Genomic DNA, 27,001 nt, shown 5'->3' on the forward strand with positions numbered 1-27,001 from the left:
TATATATTATCAAGTTGTCGAAAAACTATATATACGCTAATTTTTTGAAATATAATATTCGAAATTTTTAAAAAGTACAGTATGGCATTTACTAGGAATAAATTTGATTTATTGTTTTGGTCATAATGTGAATTTGCATGTAATAATAGATGCCACGTGAATGGTGGGGAAGGTATCGATACTTTTCTTTGTTTGATTACTTTTGAAAAGAATTCTTGTTGTGCTGAGTCGTGCCTTTATCTAAACTTTAATCAATTATTATCACTCCGATCATTGATATTTGAAAGGTGACATGATTAGCTGTATATTGAATTTTGTTGACAGAATAACAAGTGGGTGAAGCAACAAAAAGAAGTAAAACTTTAGCCTGGGCGGCCAGGATATTGGACATCGTAAAATAGATAAATTTAACTAGATGTTAATGTTAATGCCTAGTCTATTTTCCTAGTAATTAATTTGTTTTTTTAGCATGACACTTCCTGGCAGATGTTCGTTAACTAGCTTCTTGTTTTGGCCTAATTAAGTGTTTTAATGAACTGCTAATTATGGAGTAGTTTAGTGTGTAGGCTAAATTACCAAGAATCCAATTGTTTACTTCTTTGTGGTATTATTTCCCATTTAATCTATCTATAAAATCGATATATGTAAGGGTGGACTTTGGAACCTTGGAGGAGCAGAACCTCATATCTTACGTAAAGCTCTCTAAATTAGCTATAAGTAAAGTTCTTCAAGAACCGGAGACGAGCGGCTACTTTCTTCAAAAATTGAGAATCTATGATACAAACTAAATATCTAAAATTGTTCATCGTTGATAATCAAAAGACATATATCAAAAAGCGAATTGAATGTTTATAAGCAATTAAACACTCTTTTAAAAAGTAACTTTATAAAAGTTATCTTATTTATTCTTTGATCTCAATTCATATTAAACTTTTTATTACATTAACTTCTTTCTCGTTTATTAAAATAAAAATAATTAATTACTCAGTATTTTAATTTTTAAATATGGAAAATATTTCTTTTTTGTAACAAGAGTGGAGCAACATACAAGAGACGGCTTGTTATTTGATTTGAATTGAGATGCCTTAAGAGTGAAAAGCCGCCAATCAAGACGATGTATTCCTAGAAAAAATCTAACAATAAGACAGACAAAATGCTTTTGCAATGCATATTTAATAGAGAATAGGGACCAGCTGTTGTTAGATATTTGCACGGGTTCTTTACAATTGATAAAGTATCAACAGTGAAAGGATCCAATGGACCTATGAATGGGACTGAACAAAAGAATCGATCTTAAATGACAAAAAATGTTATAGTAATTAAAATAAAATAATGAATACTAATACCAATTGCCACGGCTTTTTTAGAGTGAATTACAGAGAAGCCGCCAGTACTTGAGCTTTATTAGGAGCTATCAGCCATGCCAGCTACCCAAGCATATTCTTTATTCTCTTGAACATTATTTTATACGAAATCAACATTCTCTTCCTTCAAAATATATCCTATTCTTTTTTTCTCAAACATTATACCTGATATATTTCATATTTTAAATGAAATCATAAAATTTAAATTTTTTATTTATTTTCTAAATTTTTTTATCTAAATTAAAATTGAACAACTAAATTGTAACTAATGTAGTGGTGTTTTTTTAAAAATAAATGTGTATTATACTCTGTTAACATCACATATCTTTATTCAAAAATGGTGAAAACCCAAAAAAGGGACAGTATAATCACATGAACATTGTACTCTTTTGAGGTGTGTTTGATAGTGAGGAGAATATTTTACCTAGAAAAAAGTAATTGTTATTTAATATTATTTGTTTAATTGACAAATATTTCAAAAAAAATCATTCTAATAAATAAATTTATTAGAAAAAACATGTATAGTTTTAGGGACATAATTTTATTAATGAAAATAAAAAAAAAGTTTGATAAATGATATTTTACACACTCTCAACACTCATGGTCTAGTTTGATTCTTTTTCATAAACAATATAACATCCACTTTATAGGTACTTATTAGTTTTATCATCATTTTAGAAACTTGTAAAAAATTATTATAGCTTTCTTTCATAAACAAAATATATAAGTATTGAGTGATGATGAAATTTCTTAAATTTAAATTTCAAGATTTATATTTGTATTGATACTATAATAAATTGTATAGAACATATCAAAAGTAAAAGACCGTATATATTTATTTACAAAAAGTGAGATTGATGTAACAAGTAGTATGTGACAACACATTTATATCGACTATTGGTTAAAGTAATTGAAGAAAAATATAGAAGAAAGGTCGTCGAAGCAATTTTATCAACTAGGTGGGGGCAGGGAAATTAAGATAGTTATTATAGATATATAATAACTATTGATAGATGATCGAAGTAAATTTTTTTCATCAAATTATATATATCAATAATTTTAATTATATATAAATATATATAAAAAAATCTTATAAAAATTAAAAATAACCCCTCTCAATATTATAAGATAGTTATTATAGATATATAATGACTATTGATAGATGATCAAAGTAATAATTTTTTTCAACAAATTACATATATAAATAATTTTAATTATATATAATATATAAAAAAAATCTTATAAAAATTAAGGATAACCCCTCTCAATATTATACGGCTCCGCCCCCTACCAGTAGGTGTGTCTTAATTTGTGGTGTAATAAATTGTATTGTTACAGTTTTCTCTTTTGCCATTAATTCACAAGGCAACTGCCAACTTGTGATTTAGGTTGGTTTGTATTCATTGTTCAACACGTTGTTTTCCGTTTAATTTTCTAACAAAAGAATATTTCGTCTCTTTTAGTTGTTCAATTCTATCTTCGTCCTTAAGTAATTATTTTTTTAATTTCTTGAAATATTACCCATGATCAACTTTTTAAAAATAATGCAATAAAGAAATTTTTTACTAATATTTTTTATTTGATAAAGTAAAGTAGAAGGATTGGAGTAAGTCCCGGTCCATCCAACCCTATAGACATGCATACTTATCTGAGTACATTATTTTCTCTCTGAATTCAACGTTATAGCTTATAAGTATGTGGACATCAAGCTCCACTATATTTATAATTTATTTGATCGAATTATATCTTTTAATTTTTTATTTTTAATTTAAATATCTTAAGTAGTTTGATTATATACATAAATATATTTAATTCGATAATTTGAAGATGTGTTTAATTTTTAAAATTGTAATTTTAAACTTGTCATATAGAATTAATATTGATATCAAAAACTTATTAACTATAGAAATAAAACATTATTATTGAATCGAGATTAAGAAAACAGCCATACACAAAAAAATAGAATGTATAAAATATTTATTATTTAAAAAGTATTTTAAGAGAACTAAGTTGTGGTTGACCTATCATTTTTTAAAAAATACTTTTTTCATTATTGAAACAATAATTTATGCTCTTATGCACAAAAAAAGCTACTTTTGAAAAAAGCTTACAAAAAACTAATCATGCTACAACTTAAAAGCACAAATTTTGCATCGCTCTAATTAAAAAGGACTTTTGGCTTTATAAAAACTTGGCCAAAGAAAGTATTTTCTACTTTTACCTTATTCGATGTGTCTTAATGATGGATGCTTTATAGCACCATTTAGGGAGATTAATTTGTAGTATAGTTTAGAGGTTCATAAATGGGGTAGGTCATGTACAGCACCACAACTTGTTGTTGACGATAGAAAGAACCAATTTTTTTTTTTTAAAAAAAAAGTTGACGCACATGGATGACGTTTCCTGTATAGCCTCACGCTATTAGTCTCGATTCTCCTGTAATTTAAACTTAATATATTTGCTTCAACTGTTTTTTTTTTGTTGTCCTCTTCAGAGTAAGGAATAATCAGTGTAAGGGCAATGAACGTTTCTATTTTCGAAATTTGAATATCTTCTTCTCTTGGAAATTCAAATATCTAATTTTAGAAATCCACTGACGAAAAATGAATGTTTGTTTACACCCATGTAATCCTTTCAAAGAAATAATCGAGTTAGATATATCTAGTAAACTAGTTTAATCTTGTGTTTGGGGTACTGAATTAATAATAATAATTAAAAATTTGAGTATCTAATTTATAAAATTACTCAGAAATCAGAATTTTAAGGAAATGTAGATGTATTCAAACAACTAATTTCTCATGTTAAGTTATAAAGTAAAATAAGAATATGTTTATATTTTTAGAGTTAAACTATAAAACTTTGACTAACATTTTAAGATGTATTTTTTTCATTATATTAACATGCAAAAATTGTAATTTATAGTACTTTTCATACGAAGGAAGTATTAATTACTAACTATATATTATTACCGTATTTTCTACTGATATATATGCATGTGGAAATATGTAATGAATTTATTGAAAAGGTGTAAAGATATGACTCATATCACAAGAGTACAAGTTTTTTTTTTGTACCAAATATAAATAGGATTATGCTACACCAATCATAAATTGTATTAATGTTTTAAATTTTTAAAAGAGACTTTATTTGATTGATTGAAACAACAAAGAAAATTATAACACCAAATTCATGAGACTTGTCAAAATTTAATAAAGGAAATACCAAATAAAAGAAAGGTTAACATCTGTTTTTAATCAATGAAATAAGACAATGTCTTATTTAATCAGACAAATTATTTGACTAATAGAAACGGACATTGAATTATAATGCAGTACTAAATCATAACGTCAAAGCACAGCTAGATTTTAGAAATATATGTAGGTAGGTAGGTATAAATTATGATGTTAAAAAGAATGTCTTTTCAACCTTTTAATTATATTACGAGAAAAGGCTCAAAGCCATTAAATTTTCAGAAAATATTTATTTATGTCATTCGTTAAAATTTTGGCTTATTTATATTATTATCGTTTAAGAAAGACTTATTCATGCTATTATTTTTTAATAATAATTTTAAAAAATTATTTTTGGTACATGACCTTTTGTAATTTGACCACATCATCATTTTTTTAATAAAAAGAATAATAATTCTAAGAAAAAATTAAATTGAATTTTTTTAATAAAAAAATTAAAATTCCACCAAATTTCCCCTTAATTTGCGTGAATTATGCAAAAACTAACATGCGCATACTTTGACATAATAATTATTAGAAATACCTTCTATCTTCACTGATTTTGAATAATAAAAAAGATTCATTCAATTTAAAAATTCAATAAATGATTTCCTATTTTACTTTTATTATTAAGTACTATATAATTTTACATTATTTTTCCATGAGAAAATAATAATTAAACATAAAAAGAAAATTCGATGTCTGTTTATATTAAGCGGAAAAAGGCCTATGATAATTTTATTATTTTATTTATTAATTATTAGAAAGTGTGCCAAAAACAAAATGAATAAATAATATAATTGAGTATAAAACGTCCATCATCATAGTAGTAATGTGCTTAAATGAAAAACAATGTGAAGTGTCGGTGGATAATGAAGAAACTTCCCATTGTGTCGGTGGTTAAAAATCTCCAACTTAAAGACTCTAAATCATCTATTCTTTTCACATAATTTAAAACAGTTAATTTGTAGGAATAAAAAATTGTACTATTAGGTTATTTCGCTGAGAAGTGTTTCTTTTTGATAGTACTTAATTAAAAAAGAAGTTTTTTTTGAGAGAGAAAATAAATGTTTTTGAAATGTCATAAAATTATTTTTTCAAATTGCTAAAATTTGTCAAATCCCAATTGATGCTTAAAAATTTATCGATCAAACACTAATTGCTTCTCTTCTAAATTTTTTTATTTAAAGAGACTTTTTAAAAATTTAAAAGTATAATTTGAATCACATGAATCAAGCAAAGTTAGGAAATAAGATGAACGAGTAATAAATATTGGAATATGTACAAAAGGAAAAAATGAAAAATTAACCTAACTAGTAGTTCACCTGATCACTTAAATTCAAAATTGTTAATGAAGGTATGATGTAATTAATATATAATTTTTTACGAAAGTAAGTAAACCATCCGATAGGCTATTTGTGTAAAGATGTGAGGGGTGACTTACAATCAAAAGTTGGTTCTATTGGGTGGGCTTTTGTGTGTGGTGTATTTAATGGGCCTGCCAGAATGACCTTAGTGGCTGATGATGGACTTCATGGGCTTATGCACTTTTGATAGACAAAAATTATGGGCCCAGTTATAATAAAGGAGGGGAAGACGAAGGATTTGATCGCCTAATTTATGTTATTGGTCCTTCGACAAATCACCCCATTACGAACGACGTTGCAGAAAAATCATCACTTCCTCCTCCGTCTTGCTGCCCTCATTGCTGTTCCTGTAAGAATTTGATAAACTTTACAGTTTTATTGACTTATCTGAAAGTGTCTTTCTGACGTACCTCGTGCTTCATATGCGTAAGGTTTTGCTAAATGAGTTTTCTGCTATCTTTACTGTAATACTTATGAGTTGAGGTTACAAATATCTTATTGAATTTAATTCCGTTTTATTTGGCTTTGCTGGGGCACTAGTTTTTGGTTTTGTATTAATTCCAGTGACTTATACTACTTTTTATACAGTTTGTGATTTTGTTAATTATTTTTCAAAAACCTTAAAGGCTGTATGTCCTAATGCACGGTCAGAAAAATGAAGAAGTGTGACTTTAGAAATCTGAACTATGTCATATAAGCTAGCACAGAGAGAGTAGTTGTTTTTTTTCATATGAATATCTGTCACCTGCTTAATTGAATAATCTAGGGTTTCTTAGCTTAAGCTCTGTCTATGCGCAATGCAGATGCCGTTGTAACATTATCTTGTCTCTAGTTATGTTTCTGATGTCTGTACTCTTGGAACTTTATGTTACTCTACTTTGATCCAACTGTATTATAGCTATTCTAGTAGCCAGAATTGCATCCTTGTATTTGATTTTCTGAAAAAGGTGCAAAGGCTTGTATAGATGGGTTAGAGGGGTGATTTGTTCCCAAAATTCGTTTCTTTCTTGAATTTTGTGAAAGTGCATCACATAAATTGGTTTAGAGGGGTATAATTTGTGAAGCAATCTAATACATTTCATATCCATTGTATTATTCAACTAAGGATAGCCCAACCATAGATAACATCCTTTCAAAGGTTAGACTTCGCACCACATGACTTCCTTGTAGTCCCTTGTGGTGATAAGATCTCTTGCTGACTTCACCAGCCATACTCCATTACATTCATATGGCATATTCATATCAAAATATGGGATTGTCAATTATTCCACCGAAGTTGGACTAATACAATTAGCACCAATGAGATCTACTTAAAAACCCATTGTTGTGTGAAGAGTGCGTTATGACCCGTGGCCGCCTGCCGGGTGGGTGCAGCTTCGGTGGATAAGAGCTACTCGAAAATCGTGGTTGGTGCTTGAGATCAGAACTGCTTACAATAGCCTTGACCTGGTCCAATGGAAAGAGGAATAGAGTGAAAAGCTTACTTCTAGGTAGTGGATATCTACTATGAATTTGCACAAACTTCTTCCTTGTGCCATTTTCTCCATAGTAGTATCCCAAGGAATATTCTTGAGGAGATAAACCACGCCGTCTTTTTTCTCCAAATTTATTTCTAATAGCATGCCTATACTCAAAATATGACATATGTGCACTGGAACGACAAGCATAAGGCATTGTATCGCTTCAAGTAGGAAATTTACATTTTCTCTATCATTGGATGATATAGACTGTAGTAAACAGAAGATTATAGTTTTCTTTAGTACTGAAATGAAAAACATATTATAAAAGAAGTATATTTTTTCCCGCTGAGGTGTTTTCTGGAAACACTAAATATATTTCTTTGACAGTATAAGGCTACTCTTTTCTCTTTGGTTAAAAAGTATTCATAAGCATTTGCTTGAGCATGCTATTGAATCTTAGTTTACTATGGGCAAGCATTGCAGTGTAAAAACCCATGGTTTCTGTAGGTCTGCATGCTTTAGTTTCAAGAAAGCATAGAGGCTGTGATTTGACGGAGCAACCAACTGCTTGGGAGAACCAAACGAATAATCAGGGGGTAAGGAAAAGAACAATGGGCCGAAAGACTTCGAAAAAGCATGCTGGAGTTAACACTGACTATACTGTTGAAAGTGTGTCTGGAGGGAATGCCGATGACAATGATAGACCTCACAAGGACAAAAAGACAACCCCTGTCCCACAGACATCATTTCTCAGGTTCAAATTGCTTCATATACTTGGTTCATCATTTCAAATTTTTGTAGATAAAGTATTTGGCATATATCAATGTGAAACATTCATACTTTTTCATGATTCTTTGTGTAGAAAGCAGATTGATCCTGAGACTGCAAAATACTTTGCAGAGATTGCTAATGCCATAGAAGGTACTGAAATTGACCCAGAGGAGCGATCTGTCATTTGTGGAAATGCCTTGGAAGAAACCAGAGGGAAAGAAGCAGAACTTGCAACTGATTATATAATAAGCCATACTTTGCAAACCCTACTTGAAGGCTGTTCTTTGGATCACCTTTGTACTTTCCTTCAGAGCTGTGCAAAGAATTTCTCTCATATTGCAGCTGACAGATCTGGTTCTCATGTAGTTGAAACAGCTTTAAAATCTTTATCTTTTCACCTTCAGGATAATGAGAATCATTCTCTGATTGAACATGCTCTGAAAAAAATCTGTAAGGTATGAAATATTGTTAACTTCATTGTTTATAATTGTGCAATATTGCCGTATTGCATAGTTTGAATTACAACATGTTAGTGCCTGTTTGGATCAGCTTATTTGTGGTGCTTTTAAGCACTTTTATAGTGTTTGCGTAAAATTAAAAATAAGTCAAAAACCATAACTTATGACTTATGCCATCCTAACAGGCTCTTAGTTGCTTGCATAATCCCTTTTAGCTCTTCTGGTTCTATGTGAGAGCCCTTCTACAAATTTGCTACAAGATTTAACGTGGCGAATGTCACAGGGGATCAGAATAAATGTGTAGTATAATTTCTTGAACATTACATGATCCAGGTTCTTAACTTGATTGTTCATTGGTTCCTTTGTATTTCCATGTCAGGCAATTGTTGTCAATCCTGTAGATATAATGTGCAACTGTCATGGATCTCATGTGCTTCGGAGTCTTCTCTGTCTATTCAAAGGCGTGCCTTTAGAAGAGTTCCATTCCACAAAGTCATCAGTTGGCTTGGCCGAGCGCTTGAATCTCAAGGCACCTCATGCAAAAAACGTCTCACTGCAACCTGTGCAAATATTTCCTAGTTTGCTTAAAAAATTCGTATCAGAGATGTTAAATACTGCCAGCGAAGACATTTCGAAACTTCAAATGAATCAATACAGCAGTTTAGTTCTGCAGGTATATAACTTTTATCCCAGCTTCCATTCTTATGTCAATCACTTTGCTTGCAGTATTTAAATGTGCAAAAGATGATAACGATAAGTCAATGACTATGTAAGCACTACTAATATGTGTTTGTATGAAGTAATGATTCATATCTTGTTTAAGGTTACTGGTTTAAATCACAACTGTCGAATTACATATCAACGAGCAACGAGCAATGAATATTTTGTTCTCTTATTTACAGACTGTTTTGAAATCATTGGCCGGAAATGAACAAGAGTTGTTGCATTTAATTCGAGTTCTTCTTGGAAGCAGTGCTGGAAGTGCCAATGCTGGAAACTTGTTAGAAGGAATACCCATACGGAACATTTTAAGGCTAGTGGAAGAAACTGCATACAGTCATTTAATGGAGGTAAAATATCATCGATGCCTATTTATATTTTCTCTCTGTATAAGCTTTTCCAGCAGTATTTTAATATTTATTTAATTAGTTTAGACTTTAGAGTTCCTTAGTTATGGAATCTATCTGTATGCTGCAAATGGTTGTATTTCCAACAACAATATACCCAGTGTAATCCCACAAGTGGGGTCTGGGGAGGGCAATGTGTACCTAGTAGACCACTTCTCCTGTTCAGGAAAAGGACTATCTTCAGTATCTACTTTAGATGCATGAACAACAGCTTTCCTTGCTTCTTCTCAGTGATTTTCTTGACCTGTAAATTGCAGAAACGTTCAACCCCCCCCCCCCTCCCTCCCCAAGTTATGCAGTTTTTTACAATTCCAGCTGAATTAGTTGCGTACGTCATATATTTGGCATGCCAGCCTTCTGTTTCTTTGATGAAGTATCAGCCTTCTATTTCTGCAATCTAGTACATCTGCAAGATGGAGGATGGTTGAATGTGTTACACAATCCTACATCTGAAGAAAAACTTAGAGCAAATATATTTGTTTATCCTGGAAGCAGACTTTATGGCTTATGCTAATATATATCAGCATAAGTCCTTTGTGGTTTGTTGACAGTTCCACCAGTTTCTGTAAAATCAGATGAAGCCTAGGTCTATAGAGACGTTTGCAAGTTTTCTGACATCATGATTTACTCTGTTTCTTTTAGCTGCATTGCTTTCTAACTTGTAAAGTATTCTCCTTATTTGACGATTTAATGCACAATGTTGCAGGCCATCCTGGAATTTGCTCCTGAAACATTGTACGATGAGTTGTTAACGAAAGTTTTCAGGAAGTCATTGTTTCGCATGTCATCTCATCACTGTGCAAACTTTGTTGTGCAGGCTTTAGCATCTCATGCCAAAAGTCAGGATCATGTAAGGCCTTTCAAACTTCACTATTAGGAATATTTCTTTCATGTAAGATAAACATAAGGACAAGTAGAATTGAATTTAACGATCTTGAGAAATTCATCTAGATCCAAATGTTGGTTAATGTTAAAATCAGTATGCAGTGTTGCCAGATGAACTTTAAAAGCATGTCTTCTATTCTTTTTGCACATTAAATACTATCTGACAAGACATTATACTGATAGTTTGAAATAGGTTTTCAATGGTTTCCCATGTTTAATCATATGTTGGCTTACGGTATTCACTCACACCCTATTTTTTTACTAGATGGACTTGATCTGGGAGGAGCTTGGTACAAAGTTTCGCGATCTTTTTGAAATGGGAAAGTCTGGAGTTGTTGTTTCTGTCCTTGCTGCAACTCAAAGACTCCACAGCCATGAACATGAGGTTTGTTGTGAAAATTCAAGGTCACACTTCATATTTTCCCGATTATTGTGTTCAAACATTCTAGATGTTTGGATGATATAAAGGAACAGGCCACAGGGGAGGAACTGTACTAAGCTGTTTTGTACTTCTCACAGTTTCATCGTGGTACTGTTTGGAATAAAATTTTCTTTATCCTAGATTCCAAAAGAACTATTTGTTTGCGCAGTATCCAGTTTGATAACGATAAATATTTCTTTCTGTATTCATTGCCTTTATTTATTGATAAATGTTTTCTTTGACTATAAAAAATGAAGGATCAGCTGAGTGTTTTCCTTTCCTTTTGTCTTCTTTGTTTCAGTGTTGTCAGGCCATTGCTGCTTCTGTATGCACAGGGGATGAGTTTCCCAAGGGTATCGTCCCCCGAATATTATTTCTTGAAAATTTCTTTTGCTCAAGAGACAAATCGAACTGGAGTTGGCCACATGGAACAAAGATTCATGTCGTTGGATCTTTGATTCTGCAGTCGATATTTAGACTTCCTAGTGTATGGGTTCCTTTGTCATTCTTCTTTTGAATTTGATTCCATGTATATGCATGTCTATGCCACAGATTTATCTCTTCCATTACTATGTTCATAGTCTTTAAGCTTAAGTCTGACATCTGAAGTGTTCTATCTAGCTTGTTTGCGTCAACTCTTATTTCTTCTATTATTTCAAAAGCCAGTGCTTAGTATTGTGTATCTTATATTTATCCTGTACTATATTGCTATTATAGTAACGAGTGAAGTGTTACTGTTAGCATGATTATAATTTTTTTTATATGCTACAGGAACTAATACAGGTGTACATTACTAGTATCACATCTTTAGAAGAACATCATGTTCTCGAGGCATCGAAAGATCCTAGTGGTTCACGGTTCATTGAATCTTTTCTCAACTCGAATATATCGGGAAAGCAAAAGAGGAAGTTAGTTGCCAAGTATGTATTATAGCATACTTTTGTTACTCCATACAGTTGGAACTGATATTGTTGATTTTCTAATAATGATGGTCTGTAACTTGAAGGCTTCGAGGACATTTTGGTGAACTCTCAGTGCACCCATTTGGTTCATTTACTGTTGAAAAGTGCTTCACTGCTAGTAACTTGAATCTGAGAGAGACAATAGTATCGGAAATGTTACCTCTCCAACCAGAGTTATCCAAGTCTAAGCAGGGACCTTACCTACTGAGGAAACTTGATATTGATGGGTGAGCCTTTCCTTTTGCATCTTCATGGCTTCTCCCCCTTTCCACTATCTAATGTAGCTTAACACCAGAGGCGTATAGTGCTTTGTGGCTGAGTGCACATTTTTTTCCCGTTCCGGGCTATGTTGTGTCATAACTCTTAGTTTCTATGCATTTTAATCCTGTTTGTGTCACAAAATTAAAGGGCTAGACGTTGAGGTTACTGTTTCTCCAAGTACAATTGCTTCTTATTTCTTATAATTTAGTTACTTCATGCTGTTTATCATTAACATTAGCATCTGAAGGGACGCCTTTAGAGGCGGCGAATTATGTTTTCTGGCAGTTTGAATAGTAGCCTTTCTTTAAAAATAAGTAAATAAATACATCTCTGAACTGTGAGATTACATGCTGTAATCAATTCAATCATCTTCATTGGAGAAGAGTGCAAATTGATAGTGGGAAGACCTTCTGAAACCATTCTGACAGTCTCATCTAAAGTTGTGTTAAACTCTCCTGGTTTATTGTCACTTATTTGGCTTCCTTTTCTGTCATGATAGATTTGCAAGGCAACCCGACCTGTGGAAGTCAAGACAAGCTTCACAACAATCTGCTCTGAAAGAATTTTATGCTACATTTGGACCAAAGGAAACCAAATCATTTGAAAAGGAGAGCTTTCTTGCTGATACTGTTTCCAAATCAAAGCCAGGAAAGTTAAAAGACATTAGGAAAGAGATTGAGACAACTTTAGCTTCTGCCAAAACTTCAATTACCCCCTTCTTGGCTCATCAGGTTTCAAAAAAAGTGAAAAGGTCTAAAGACGAGAAGAAAAGGCATAGGAAAGATGGCGAGTCAGAATCTAAAAGAAAGAAGATCAAAGTTTAACTGTTATGCTTTTAGGTTCTTTATTGAATTTTACATTACTGTATCTGAGCTCTCAGTTTTGGTTACTTTCTGTTGTTTGATCAGAAATGATGGAACTTCTATTGGATGCCGAAAACACTTAATTTTGTTGATTCTAGTTAAATTATTCATTGGTAAGTTTAAATGGTTGGTTCATATATATGTACTGTTATGAAGAACTTAATAGTATTCACATTTATAAAACTTTTGGAAATACATCTAACAACATATTACATAGCTACCAAGGAACAAAATTGGATCCTGTATTTGTGCTGCAAGTGACTATCCTAGCTGGATAGTGGAAACTAACTTTGTACTACGAAACTGCATTGATATTGAATGAACGAATTGCTTTGAAGGTGCTGTTTTTTGCTGAGGGGATGCTTCTTTTAGTCATCCTATGGAGGCTTGTACCTGGTACAAGAATGTGATATTTGAGAAAACTGCTTATGGATGTAACTGAAAAACACTTTTAGATTCAGAAATTACTTGTTTTGTATAGGATTCCATCTGCTTGGAGGTATTCTCCTAAAGCTTGAATCAACTTTCTTGAATGGTTTCTCCTGTTTTGTATGCAGACCCTTGAGTGTTTGTGATGTTGAAGTTTTTTGGGACGGGTGCTGTTTATTGGAGAGGAACCGAGCTGCATGTGCGGCATTGGACTCTGAAGTAAGAATCAACAGAAGTGCTAGAACAAAAGCAGCTAGTATTCTTGAATAGCTCTTCATAGTCTTGCTGTGCTGTAAGCTGAGTTAAATGGTGTTTTTTCTATGTTTATGGTGATTTGGTAGCTTTGAAGCTGAGGTGATGAGATCTCATATATATATATATATATATATGATGTTTGAATGTGTTGGAACAGTTGAAGGATCCAATGCTTAGTGAGATCATGTGATGTTTCTTTGACTGTTCGGTGTTGGAACTCTGATTTCCAGATAAGTTGTTAGAAAGTTTCAGAGTGATCATGTGACCTGGCACGTGATAATATTTTATTTACTGGAAGAGGGTGATTATTTTATTGTTTTTAACTTTTGATATTGAAAGATTTGATTTCATCCCTTGCGAATTGCTTTCGCCCTTTTCTTTAACTCAACTAGATCTCAAAACTTTTAAAATTTATGCGTGTCTTGTTTTAATTTTTTGGAGTTTCACTCGGAAGCACAATATGGCTAGTGAGAATTCACTTGCGTTTGCATTTGATAACAATCTGAAACGTAGTTATTATATTGTGTAAATTTGGACTGTGTTGGACAGTGGATGATTTTGTGCAATTTATTTATTTCTTTATTCCTATGAGTTGTCTAATTATACGTGTAGCTTACAGGGCATGCTTGAGAGTATTTGCAAGTCAAAAGATGCTCTTTTATGTATTTTATATTTCTGTTGGAAAATGTTTGTTTATAAAAGGAGTCCTCAGATTTTTCACTTTTTGAAATGGGTGTGCGCAGATCTCCATCCTTCTTTTCCTGGATGACAATTGTCATATCGTCCCTCCCCCAAACACCCACCACTTTTTATGTCGACTTGAAACAATTTATACGGGCCATCAAATTGAATATGATTCTTTTAAATTTAGGGTAGACAGTTCAAATTCAATCTAAATAGGTCTTCTGGATGGGATTGAATTTTCTTTTAAGTTTGATTATTGGATTTTCTATGTTCACTTTTGAGCCTTTAAGGTAGATCATAACAATTATCAATCTTAATTTACCTAATAATTTGCTGTGCGGTTAATCAGAATAATTCATGACACTATTACTTCCATAATCATTACATTACACATCTTTATATGAAATAATAAAGTGGGTAGCACTTTTTCTTTTCTTCTGGAAATGCGTGTGAAATTTTAAGACAAAAAGAATGATCCATCTTAGTTGAAAAACACGAACAAGAAAACTTCAAAGTTGAGATGCTTCGTTGATTAATTCTATATTAGACACCACTAAGCCCTTCCCTTTCCAACTAATAATTTACTAATCATATTACCGTCTTTTGCTAATTTAAAGTTTTAAGTTTTTTCTTTCTTTCTTTTGTTATAAATAAAGAACACATTTACTTTTGGAGACCATGTGCGTTTAAGATAGGATAGTAATCAAGAAACATGCTTGAAAGACGTGTTCACAATCAAGCATCATTTTTTAACCGCGATTAATAAGACAGATTATGTTATTATTACGGATAATTATCATGAAAAATAATTTTAAAAGTTTGAAAAATATTGTTTTGCATCTCTCATAACTGATATTAATTGTGAGAAACTGGATTTTTCGGATCATAAGTTGGTGGATTTAAAATTTGTAAATTCAAAAAATATGAAATTTGAGTCCATCAGATTGTGAGAAGAAAAAAAATCAATTATGTAAAGCACAAAATAAGTTTCTTTTTTCTACATTTTCAAATTGGAGTCTATCGTCCTTCTTGCATTGTCTTAACTATTCCTATAATCCTATTATGTAATTTGTTATTTTCTTTGAATTTAAAGAAGTGGAAGCTAGATTTTAATTATTTTTTTTAACTTAATAGTTTTGAATTAATATTTTTGTTTATTGGATTCTAAAAATAATATCATTTATAATATTAATTTTATTTTTTTATAAATACAACATTCGAATCAAAGGTATTTATATGAACTCGTCATTTTATTATGTTCCATCCATGCGGATTTTGAACTATAGAAAGAGTCTAGACATCTATTTTTCTTAGTATTAATTCCATAAATTATATTAAATTATTCGTATAAAGATTACAGTATCTTAAAATTTTAGTAATTTCGTATTTTATAAATAAAATATTCCGAAAGATATAGTATATAAATTTATAATTAAAAAGTTATGTGGCCCCTTTACCCAAATTAACAATACCAATGATATGGACGCGACAGTGCCACACGGAGAATGATAAGTCGGCGAAGTTACAATTAATAGGGGTAAACTCGTCCATCAAATATTAGGAGTGATTGGCAAGGTCAATTTTGTCCTTGAAATAAATTTTATTGAATTGCATTATCGGACTCAGCTTCGGCTCGTGAGTCGGGTCAGTGTCCATCATCTGCAAGCCGAAAACCAAGAAAAGCTTCTCTTCAATTATTTTTGTTCCTCAACTCGCAGCCGTTTGAAGTAGATCTTCATCAGATTCTGGAAAACCTCAATTCGCCCAATTCAATTTCCAATTTCTTCGAGATCTTCGGTAATATATGATCTTCTTCTTTATGTATGTACATCATCTACTTCGTTAATTTTGATACGAAGACAATGAATTTCGATCTGATTACCTGGATTATTGTGCGGTTTGTTTTCTTGTTTGTATGATGCGTATGTCTCTCGGCTATTTCGTTTACGGTGTTGATTATCAATAGTGTTTTAATTTGAGAATATGTGCTTTATGTTCGTCGTTCGATAGTAATGTACTTAATTTCTGTTACTTCCGGTTTCTTGGAGGACTTATTTGCTGAATTGCGTGTTTTGGCTCTCAACTGTTTCCTCCTATCTAGTCCTAGCATTTCCATCACTTGTTTTCCTTTGAATATTTGACTGTTATTATTTTTTGGGTTAGAAATTCGGGGAAAGAAATAAAGATGTGATCATAGATGTCAGTATATCTGGTTTTATTATTATTCTAATGTAGGCAATAAAACAAGACCTATTCCTAATCAAAGACCAGATAGAGTTTTATCTTCTTATAGATGCAACTGCTTTCACCAGGAAATTTCTTTCATTAGATTGTCTATATAGTACTAGAAATATCTAAATAACCAGATGAATGTCTATATAGGTCCATGAAGGCGTCATTTTTTTAAGGTAAAAGGCAGTGCCTTGTACGGCATTGAACTTTTTTCTTATGTAACAGCCGTACGAGTTAAAAACAGTAGATGTGAAACCTTCTACTCGAAAAAGATCTTCCATGCTTGACGGTATCCATTCCCTGGTATTATCTGCTGGCTATATTCCATAGTTTTGCCAATGATGTTGTACTCTCATTCAATCCCCATCCATGATTGGTCGTGAATACTTTAAGAAAGAAAACAAAAATTCTTCATGCCTTTTCCTGTTCTAAAAAATCTTCACTCCTTTCCTCCACAATGCTCGAGTATGTAGAATCTTTATTGGTGTTTGAACCTTGTGTACTATAGAGACCCATCAAAAAGAAAAACTGTGTACTATAGAGTAAGGACTTGATACGTGTTGGTTCCTCTTACGAAAACATAGACTCAGTTGAAGACTGGATTCTTTACAAATATTGTTCTCTTATTCCATTATTCTTTGCCCTCATTACTTTGGAAACCTGTCCTATCCTTTGTATGGCTAAATATAATGACTTGTGGGAAACATTTGTCCATTTCATTACAAACTTACGGTTTATACACATTTCAAAGTCCAGGAAGAATCCTATCTGTTGCTGAAAAGAAGGGAGGATCGGTAAAGAGGTGATGCCTCAACAGAAGGGCTTGGTGAAGAATGTTAGGCCTAGTCAGAAGAAAGTGCATTTGTTTGCTGGCTAGAATTTTATTCAGTCACTATTTCCATCACACCCTATTTCTCCAATCTTATAATCTGGAATGATGTTCGTCAGTGACCTGTATTATATATGATAGTTGTCCTTTTGAAATTCAAATGCACAATATGGATGCGTATTGTAAATGACCTGGCAATTCTGAACAATATTTCTCTTTATTCTTCTTTTCGATAGTAAACCTCTCCTCACTCCTCAGGGTGTCCACAGTGTTTTCTCCCCTCCCCCAGTGACTACTTCAGTTGATCGAAAGTGGAGGGTTCTTGATCAACAGTCTCCTGTCCAATATTTACTGTTGATTGAACGCATTTCTTGTCATCTACCTAAGCCTCGTTGGACCAAAGTTATTGGGTACTTGTGTGTATGGGGGTGGCAGATATCCAATGCATTCATCAAGATGAGTAAAGTTGACCTGGACACTGCCATTATTAAGAATATGTGAAGTTATTGGCCTGTTTAAATTAGGAAATATGAGAGTCTAGAAGAAACCTTTTAAAATATATCCTGATGCTCCCTGTTTATTGTTTTCTCTGAAAATACACGTTGCTCGCTTCTCTTTGTAAGCTTCCTCTATTTTTCAATTCTTGGCTCCGCCACTGTTCCTAATTGCTACTGGGAACAGATTTAGCTGGCTTTGCCTGCTTTTTGTTCCTGGATTATTTTTTTGTGGACTTAATAGTCTTTTTTGGGCATTATTCTACCTAAAAATGTAATGCCCTATATATTCTATGATTAATAAGTTTGGAATTCCTGGGTTTGTTAAGATTCTCATATGTCTACAGGTTGTTGTATTTCTGGTGGTCAAGAGGATAAGGAAAGCTTTGCAGGATTCTCTCTTAGTTTCAATATATTTTGAAGCTAAGACATGGCAGAAAAAGCATGTGTAAAGCGCCTTCAGAAGGAATATAGAGCACTTTGTAAAGTACGTAACCTTTTAGTTGCTGGTAATTGCTCTACATTTGAAGCATTACCAGATACTTTATTTCAGTCTATAGCTATTTGCAACACATGTAAACTAAGGCTAGTAATTGTTAATTATGCAATGGTGGGTTTTTGCTTCCCTCCACACCATTGCTAGGCCTGAAGATATGCGAGTTGTGTGCTTGAAGTCCTGTCATATCTTGGAGAATGTTTTACTTCATGGACTTACTCTTGTGGGATGACGTCCTCCTATGCCTTTTGTGGGCTAGACTATTCTACACCATGCAAATTTAATTATGTTGTACAACGCTATGGTAATGATGCATTCTCCATTGCAGGAACCTGTTTCCCATGTTGTGGCCCGCCCTTCTCCGAATGATATCCTTGAGTGGCGTGAGTCCTACTTCTGCTCATGTTCTTGCAGTCAATTATGGAATAAAATTGTCTCTTAACAAATGATCTTTTTTTCTTTGTTTTTTACAAGTAAAGTAATCATGAAAATGTAGCAGTATTTCTAATTAATATAACTGACTAGACTTATTTGCAGGGAGTGGCCCTCCTTTTGTTTTCCTTGTTTTCCTTTGGTTTCTCTTGATCAATTAATTCGTCATTTGTTTGCTTTGATATTACTAATGGTCCTACTTCTACCTAAACTGTGTGTCCAGATTATGTTTTGGAGGGGAGTGAAGGAACACCATTTGCAGGTTGCTACTTTTTTCTGAGTTCAGTGTTTAAATTATTTGATTAGCTGATATTGTTGGGTGATAGCACTCCCGTTCCTCCAACCCGTCTTCCTGTCATTTTTGTATATTTGATATTCTTCTTATGCTCCTTTTGTTGTTGTTCACGAAATGATAAACACTTCCAATCATTAGGTGGATTTTATTATGGGAAGATCAAGTTTCCTCCAGAATATCCATTTAAACCTCCAGGGATCAGGTAGTCTAACGTCAGATGAGTTCGAAATTCCCTTGCTGTCTCCATGCTTTTGAGGGTTTTGTTTCCTGCTGATTTTTACAGCACATATGTTTTCTTTTTCTGTAGTATGACTACTCCAAACGGAAGATTCATGACGCAAAAGAAAATCTGCTTATCTATGAGTGACTGTAAGTGCTTTTAGAATTGCCTGATTGTCACAGTTTTCTGTTGCTTTGTGATGATCTTGGTCTGTTTTTAACCTTTGTTGCCTTATTTCCTCTCAGTCCATCCAGAGAGCTGGAATCCAATGTGGTCCGTGTCAAGGTAATGAGCTGCAAACAATAAATAATGCTTATTTGTCTGGCAATGCTTTCTTTAGTGCCTGTTTGGTAACCAAAAAACTTGTCTGGTTCTGACTTTGTAATGACAAGAAAAACAAATCATTGTTGCAATTTTTTTAAAAAAAGGTTTATGTTTTCGTTTCTGCCATGACAAGGAAATATATATCACCCTCTCCACTTTCAAAAGCAAACATGATTTCTTAACGAAGAGGTTATATGTGTTTTCACTTATGAAACATTTTGTTTTCAGGACCACTCCTCTGTATCTCCCTGCCACCTGAGATCCACCTTACTGCACTCCAGACTCTCCCTCACCCCCCACAAACAGATGCCCTATCCCCAGGGTGCCAGTCTCCCTCTTTTGCTCCACTTTAGCATAAACCTTTGCCCTGTCTCCCTCCCTTTTTAAGTCCCATTCTCTCATTCCATGTAATTTTGCTTGAGTTAATTTGTTTGCCTACCAAATTTTTTCTCTTTCAACAACAAAGGCAAAATACTCTCAAATCCATACTAGTTGAAATCTCAAACACCATCTCCTCAGTTGCCATCCATGTGTGTCTACTTTGTTATAACTTATGTTATTGTTTTTTTTTTTGTTTAACATGTTTCTGATTTCTTGTTGAAACAAATTAGCAAAAACATGCCTATTTATTCTTACAGCTAAAATGAGATGTTTTTTTCTTCTTTGCTCGGGCTAACTTCTCCCTGTTCTGCATGCAGCATACTAACAGGGCTGCTCTCATTTATGGTAAGTTTGTTATACTAATGCAGCTTATAATGACTCCTGGTGTTCCCATTTCATCTGCTTGTGTATTTTCAGGTCATGTTTTATTTACTTTGTGCTTTTCCTTTAATCAAAATGTTATATCTTTTTCATGCGTCTGGACAATTGAGTTCTATCTGTCTCTGTGCACAGAAGCCTTACTAAATGAAATAGATTCTTCATCTTGAAATGACTGGTAGAGATTGAGGACAATCTGAAGTCATCCATCACATAAAAGATCATTTAGCTAGCATAAAAGCTACCTCTGATCGGTATAGGGGAAAAGGAGGGAGTCTGGTAGTTGGTGAAGTTGCCCCATACTTCCCCTTTGTGGTTTTACATCTGCCTACCAAGAACAGTATTCTAAACTTCCATGTTCTATCACCTCTATGATGATGTCCTCTGCCAGTTGTATGATCTTCGCCCTCAAAATTGTCTAATATTTCCATCTACCCTCACTTCCCAAAAAATGCACAAAGGGACTGTTCTCCAAACTTCTCTATGCTTCTTGTCTATCTTTTGACCCTTCCATCTGATGGTTGTTTTACTCAGACCATCTGGCATGAACACCAAAAATATTCAGAAACATGAACCAATTCTCCGATTTCTATCTGCAGTTTATGAATAGGTGGTTTACTGATTAGTTGATTGCTTGCTTAGATAACATTTTCTTCATTAGTTGAATCATTTCTTTTTGCAAATCATGTTGGGGTTTAAACATGCATTGCGTAATGCAGCTTCTGTCTCGTGCTCTAACTATCTATTACTTGCAGATGGACAATAGTCCTACCACAGGCAGTGTCTCAACAACCGTTGCTGAGAAGGAGAAGCTTGCGAAGGCATCCTTGGCTTTTAACTGTAAAAAGTGAGTTGACTGCGAGTTCCTTGCTGTTGTGTTGTATTTGTATAATTGCCTCGAGCTTGTCTCCATTGTGCAAGATCTCCTGCATGAGAGATGGATATGCTATTTTACTGTGTATTTTCCTTTATTACGTTTTTATTAGGTAGGAGGGTAACTTACTCTCTATTTTTTTATGATAGCCCAACCTTTAGGAAATTGTTTCCCGAGTATGTGGAGAAGTATGAACAGCAGCAGCTCTCGTCGCAGCCAGTTCCAGAGCAGGTATCATCTATGCCAGCTGGAGCAGATAAGTCTAGACCCTTGTTGGAAGAGCATGACAATTCCCCAAAGGACGAAGTGAACAGAGTGAAGCCTCTAAAAGACGTCAAAAACCAACAGAGGAAATCCGTTCCAACTTGGTTGTTGCTGTTGCTAGTTTCAATTTTTGGTGTTGTAATGGCCCTGCCTCTGCTTCAGCTTTGATGACTGGAATCTTGTTTTGTGCACTATGGTGAAGAACGAACCACCCCATATCTCACATGGATACGTAGTAATCCCCGCTGCTGGTTCCTGTTATTTCACCTAATATTATAGGTTTTTGATTTACCTAGGGGGAATGTATAGGCATTACTCTTGAGTGGAGATCTAACTAATCTCTTAATCTAGCTAATGGGCTTCTCTTTCCTATTGTGCACGTCAGTGGAAAGATTACATAATGTGCTTTTATTGTGAAGGGCTCAGAGCTGCAGGAGCTAGTTGTTTGCTTTTGCTTTGTCTGTGTATAGTTGGCAAATGTGGGTTTATTCTTCTTTGCAAGTCTTTTATTTACTTTATTTTCCTCTTTTTTTTCAGGGAGGGGATGAGGTATATATAGACATGTGTAGTTATACGCTCCACAAGTGAAGTTAAAAGGTGGAGCCATAGTAAAAGTATGTCTAGTCTATTGTTCTTTGTGGTAAAATTATACATAGCATAAGCAGGCAGTCTGTCTAGTGTATTGTTCTTTCTGGTAAAATTATACATAGCATAAGCAGGCAGTCTGTCATTACTAATGCTTTCTGTTCACGTGTTTGGATGAGCTGACTAAACCAATTATTTCTGTGCGGATGTCACTCGTGACTGGTTTTTACTTGTTCACTAAAGTCTCAGATTTTTCTTTACGGGAAGCGGAGATTATCAATCTATCAACTAAATTTGAATGTTTAGATAGATGAAAATCCAATAAGAAGTGCTTGGACGAGCCATGCTTGAAATTTGAAACCCATCACTGATGATGCCACATTAACCCCTCTTTTCACGTTTCCTTGTCGCCCACTTGGTATTTATAAAACCTTTTCACCTAAAACTCCACTCCAAAAATTGCGCCTCAAAATTTACATTTATTACCTACTCCATTGTTTATAACGTGAAATCGTACGTTAACAAAACCTGCTTTTCCTATTTAATTACTCCCTGAGATATGATTACGTCTCTCTCACTCTTGTTACCAACATCAATTTCTTCATGAATTCAAATCTTCACCGCTTTCCAGAAAAGCTCAAGAGTCAAATGCTACTACACTTCTTCTGAAGGAACTCTTTTCCTTAGGTAAAGAAATTGCAAAAAACCATACTCATTGATATTTCTTTTTTAAATTACTGAGTGTTATTTAGGTCTCTGATCCGTTTCAACCGATAAAAACAGTTGCTTATGCTGATACTTCCTTTCATTGTTAAGCATTGGTAAATATAGCTTTCCTTAACTAATCCAATTTATCCAACCACTAGTTTTTTCCATTTTTTCATATACACTCTCATGGGATATGGAAAAGCCTTTGCTGGTCTTTCCATATTTATTTCTCTTTTGGAATCTACTATTATTAGGGGAGCCCTCATACTTTCTGCAAGGAACAAAATGTATCTCTATATAGGCATGGGTTGTAACTTGTAAGACTTGATGAAAATTTTCACTTCACAGGGCTCAAGCTCGAACCTGCATTTTGAAATTCCAGGGAGCAAACTATGAACAAGTTTCCCATATACCCAAAATATGAAGGTGGGGACTATTGTGGCTACGGATTTGATCCTCACACAGACTTTACGGATGTAAGTCCATTTGTTTTTTTGCTTTATATCCCTCAACTCATTTCAAGTTTTTATCTTTTATTCAGTGGTGGAGGCAGAGTTTCCAATAAGTGATTCAACATTTTTTTACTTTATACACCCAAAAAAAGGAATTAAACTTGGTATATACAATGTACCTTTCTGCCCTGCTTTGTTTACAACATCACTAGAGACTTCAGTTGCGTATTTATATGATAGTATAGGTTACTTTTAGAGATTTGAATATCTTGTTACTGTAGTTTGTTTTTTCTCTTTGTGTGTTAATATCATTGTATTCTTTGAGTAATGAGATAAGTTACTCCCCGCTTTGTCTATCCCCATTTTGATTTCCGATCCATGATTTAGTTGGGTTGAGTCAGGCTCAAGTGGCTGTGAAATGTTGAACCTGAATAGTTGAACTGTCAAGTTTATATTCTGAATCCGCCTCTCCTTACCAGCTAGATGACATTTGATGATTTATGACTTGCGCGTTTTACAGTTCTTGTCAGAAGCGAGAAAGCATGTATCTGAAGGGAAATTCAGCACTACACCTCCACGTTCTGTGGAACTGAGAAACAACAATTTTGGAAATGATGTTAAGAAAACTTGCAAGAAGTCATGGAAAAGATCTCTGTTTTCATGGCTGAAGACTGATAAGAAGAAGAATCAGGGAAGCAAAGAAACTTCAAAAGGCTCCACCATTAACAAGCCGAAGCGTGGATGTGTCTCTGGTCCAATGCCAGGGATCAGCGGGCCAGGTACTATAGCTGGAAGGCCCAATAAACCTTTGTCTGGGCCCCTAACATATCTGTTCGGTCCAATTAACAGAGTGGACAATGAAATACCTTATCTCTGTCTTAACAAGGTTAAGAATAATACTCCTGATGTTCAATCTTATGGGCCTCTTTATCTGGTAACTTAAGATTGCAAAAGGGTAGGTCTAATTTAGCAGAGACTACAGGTATGTGTCTTGAATCTATGTGTTTGGTGAATGCAAACAAATATCATAAGCAAAAAAGAATTTGCATTTGTTGCAACTTGCAAGGAACAGCTTCTTTTTTTCATCATCACATGCTAGTCTAGGAATAGGTTCTGAATTCACCCATGATTTTGGAGTTTTGAATTTGAATAGCTTCAACATCAACATTTTGTTTGACGAATTTCAGGAAAATCAGGCACACTCGTAATGCTTCATTTTTACTACAGCTATATACATGTTTACTGCAAACTACTCTTAAATTTCGACCAAATATCGTCCAAACGCCTGCATGATATTTCGAGTAAGCTGTAACATATATTTACAAGGAATTGTAGAACCCATACGACAAATGAACACTCACATTAATAACAAATACTCTCCTGTAAGAGAAGATAGATTCCCCTCAATTCTCAAACAGAGAAGCCCCTTAGCCCTAGCAATTTGTTTTACACATATACAATCTAGTATTACAAATACATAATAGGCATATGAAGATTGCAGACGACTTCTCATCTGCATCAAGAATCAATCAATTAACTTCAATCTAGTGAATTATAGTTCCTAAGATTCCACACTTGTCCGAATTCCAGAAGTGTAACAATCTCTAGCTCAGGTCCCTGCTTCCTCGTTCTACATCTACATTTCTGGGACTGCAAGGATTCAAACTGCTAAATAGCCTCGTTAAAGATCTCAATTGTGTTGGTGTTGGTGTTTTCTGTTCTTCTTCATCATTGCGTCTTGGAATATCAATCATCAAAACCCCATCTGGCCTATTGCTTGTGGATGCTGATGATGTAGTAGTTTCCTCTCCCCAGAAAAGAACATTAGTTGGTAAATTTGGTGTCTCTGTGGAAGCTACTGAGATGGCCCCGGAATTTGTGGATTGCGTATCTGAAATGGGGTTTCGGCATAAAGGGCAAGTGGAATGAGATTGAAACCACATATCAATGCAATCGACATGAAACCCATGATTGCATTTAGGCAAAAGTCTCGCCTTTTCACCTTCACAGACTTGGCTAAGACAAACTGAGCATTCCAGTCCATCTTTAAAATCCTTGGTATCAAATGGAATTACAGGTATGGTTTTAAGGATTGAAGGGTCAATGCCTCTCCGGAGTGCATTCACTTCCTGATAACCACCGGCGAAGTCGAACCGGCGGCGCCTTGTGCCGTCGTTGGGGTTGGCGTCCTCTGTCGTGAAAAATTTGGAGTATATGTGAAGGAAGAATACCAAGAGCACCGTAAAGAAGAGAAATACGACGACAGCCATCATGATCTTAGCCGTGATCGCAATAATACCTGAATCACCTAATTTACCACTTCCCATTTTGGTATTTTGAATTTGCAGTTCCAAACAGAGGCTAGCTAGATTAGTGGACGCAAAACACCAAGTATGAAATTTGGAATTATGGAGTATGATGTGAAAAGTGGGAAGATTTGGAAAGAGAATTTAAAGGTGGAGAGGGGGAAAATTGCAAGTCCAATTAGAAGGTGATGGGGAGTTTAAGAGATGAAAATGGAGTCTAAGCTTGAGTGCGACAGTGGTAAATACACACACGAAACGAAGAGTCACCAAAAGACTCCCAGCATGGCGGCATATATATGGTTTCAAATAAACAATTCTGGCCGCCTTCCCTTCTTAACTTGTGAGGAACTTTCTCATTTGACCATTTGTTTGAACATTCAATGGAAAAAGACATACTCAACATTTATTGTAATCTTTTTATAATATATAATAATCTCAAATGGAGGCCCTATTTGTTTGAGGGTCTTTCTACTTCTTTGATTGAAATATAAGTACATCTCAAATTATTACACAATAATAATTAAATTTATGAATTATTTCACAATAAATGTTACATGAACTCATGGGTAAAACTTTGAACCCGTACACATTCAAATTCTCCCTGCTCATCAACATAACACATCATCCAGCCCATTTATGCTAATAGTTAGCACAATTAATAATATGTTCAAATAAAATTATAATTTTAATAAGTTTATTTTAGTTATTAATCATTAAAATATCACATGATTCAACAACACATGTTTTATAATTTATGTGGTTGAAAAGTCAAATGTGTTTTTTCTAAGAGTGGTCAAAAGAAACTAATAGACCATAAATTGTAGAAATAAAAATCAGAAAAAACTAACTACTGTTGCTCTGATTAGATTCATAAATCTTACAAACTAACGTCGTTGGTTTTGATAAATAAATAAAAAATAATCTAGGCAAACTAAGTAATAGGAAAAACTTTTATTCATTAGTTAAAAAAATGTTTTCCTATCAATGCGTTTTTGAAACTTTGATCAAAGCATCAATTATTAACAAAATATATTTTCAAATTAATTAAACTATTATTTTTAAAATATTTTTTCGAAAAACATTTTTTTGACAAAAGAAGAAAAAAGAACACTTGGTATATTCAAAGTCTAGAGTCTAGACCGATGCTCATGTTTATCAAGCTCCAAACAGCTTATGGTACTAGTCGTTGTTTTC

The 27,001-nt window shown here is 33.6% G+C and overlaps 4 protein-coding genes across 8 annotated transcripts; 3 read left to right on the forward strand and 1 right to left on the reverse strand.

Annotated features, from left to right (window-relative positions):
• The first annotated feature begins 6,178 nt into the window (after positions 1-6,178).
• On the forward strand, positions 6,179-13,352 carry LOC101245238 (pumilio homolog 23). Of its 3 annotated transcripts, none has more exons than XM_004235477.5 (11): positions 6,179-6,310; positions 7,929-8,175; positions 8,284-8,647; positions 9,030-9,323; positions 9,553-9,720; positions 10,484-10,627; positions 10,928-11,047; positions 11,385-11,570; positions 11,855-12,003; positions 12,090-12,272; positions 12,806-13,352. In XM_004235477.5, exons 2-11 carry the CDS (start codon positions 8,033-8,035, stop codon positions 13,128-13,130), a joined length of 2,076 nt encoding a protein of 691 aa, XP_004235525.1. In that variant the 5' UTR covers positions 6,179-6,310; positions 7,929-8,032; the 3' UTR covers positions 13,131-13,352. The 3 variants fall into 3 exon arrangements, with proteins under 3 accessions (XP_004235525.1, XP_004235524.1, XP_010318450.1); XM_004235476.5 differs by having other exon boundaries at positions 6,188-6,310; positions 7,905-8,175; XM_010320148.4 differs by having other exon boundaries at positions 6,206-6,310; positions 7,897-8,175.
• A 2,812-nt stretch (positions 13,353-16,164) lies between these two features.
• Positions 16,165-22,174, forward strand: LOC543683 (ubiquitin conjugating enzyme 2). 2 transcript variants are annotated; one of them, NM_001247628.2, is made up of 10 exons: positions 16,165-16,334; positions 18,440-18,579; positions 18,917-18,971; positions 19,244-19,282; positions 19,454-19,517; positions 19,623-19,684; positions 19,781-19,820; positions 20,558-20,585; positions 21,374-21,465; positions 21,642-22,155. In NM_001247628.2, the coding sequence occupies exons 2-10, from the start codon at positions 18,523-18,525 to the stop codon at positions 21,922-21,924; spliced, it is 720 nt and encodes a 239-aa protein (NP_001234557.2). In that variant the 5' UTR covers positions 16,165-16,334; positions 18,440-18,522; the 3' UTR covers positions 21,925-22,155. The 2 variants fall into 2 exon arrangements, with proteins under 2 accessions (NP_001234557.2, XP_069150936.1); XM_069294835.1 differs by having other exon boundaries at positions 16,185-16,334; positions 18,440-18,601; positions 18,736-18,971; positions 21,642-22,174.
• Positions 22,175-22,790: 616 nt separating this feature from the next.
• LOC101244939 (uncharacterized) lies at positions 22,791-26,075 on the forward strand. Of its 2 annotated transcripts, none has more exons than XM_004235475.5 (3): positions 22,791-23,028; positions 23,398-23,525; positions 24,022-26,075. In XM_004235475.5, the coding sequence occupies exons 2-3, from the start codon at positions 23,442-23,444 to the stop codon at positions 24,442-24,444; spliced, it is 507 nt and encodes a 168-aa protein (XP_004235523.1). In that variant the 5' UTR covers positions 22,791-23,028; positions 23,398-23,441; the 3' UTR covers positions 24,445-26,075. The 2 variants fall into 2 exon arrangements, with proteins under 2 accessions (XP_004235523.1, XP_069151770.1); XM_069295669.1 differs by having other exon boundaries at positions 22,872-23,162; positions 24,022-24,750.
• On the reverse strand, positions 24,775-25,828 carry LOC101244650 (RING-H2 finger protein ATL3-like). The gene has a single exon (XM_004235474.5). The coding sequence runs from the start codon at positions 25,826-25,828 to the stop codon at positions 25,106-25,108; it is 723 nt and encodes a 240-aa protein (XP_004235522.1). The 3' UTR covers positions 24,775-25,105.
• Positions 26,076-27,001: the final 926 nt, after the last annotated feature.

Source organism: Solanum lycopersicum, chromosome 3 (genome assembly GCF_036512215.1).
Source record: "Solanum lycopersicum chromosome 3, SLM_r2.1".
NCBI lineage: Eukaryota > Viridiplantae > Streptophyta > Magnoliopsida > Solanales > Solanaceae > Solanum > Solanum lycopersicum.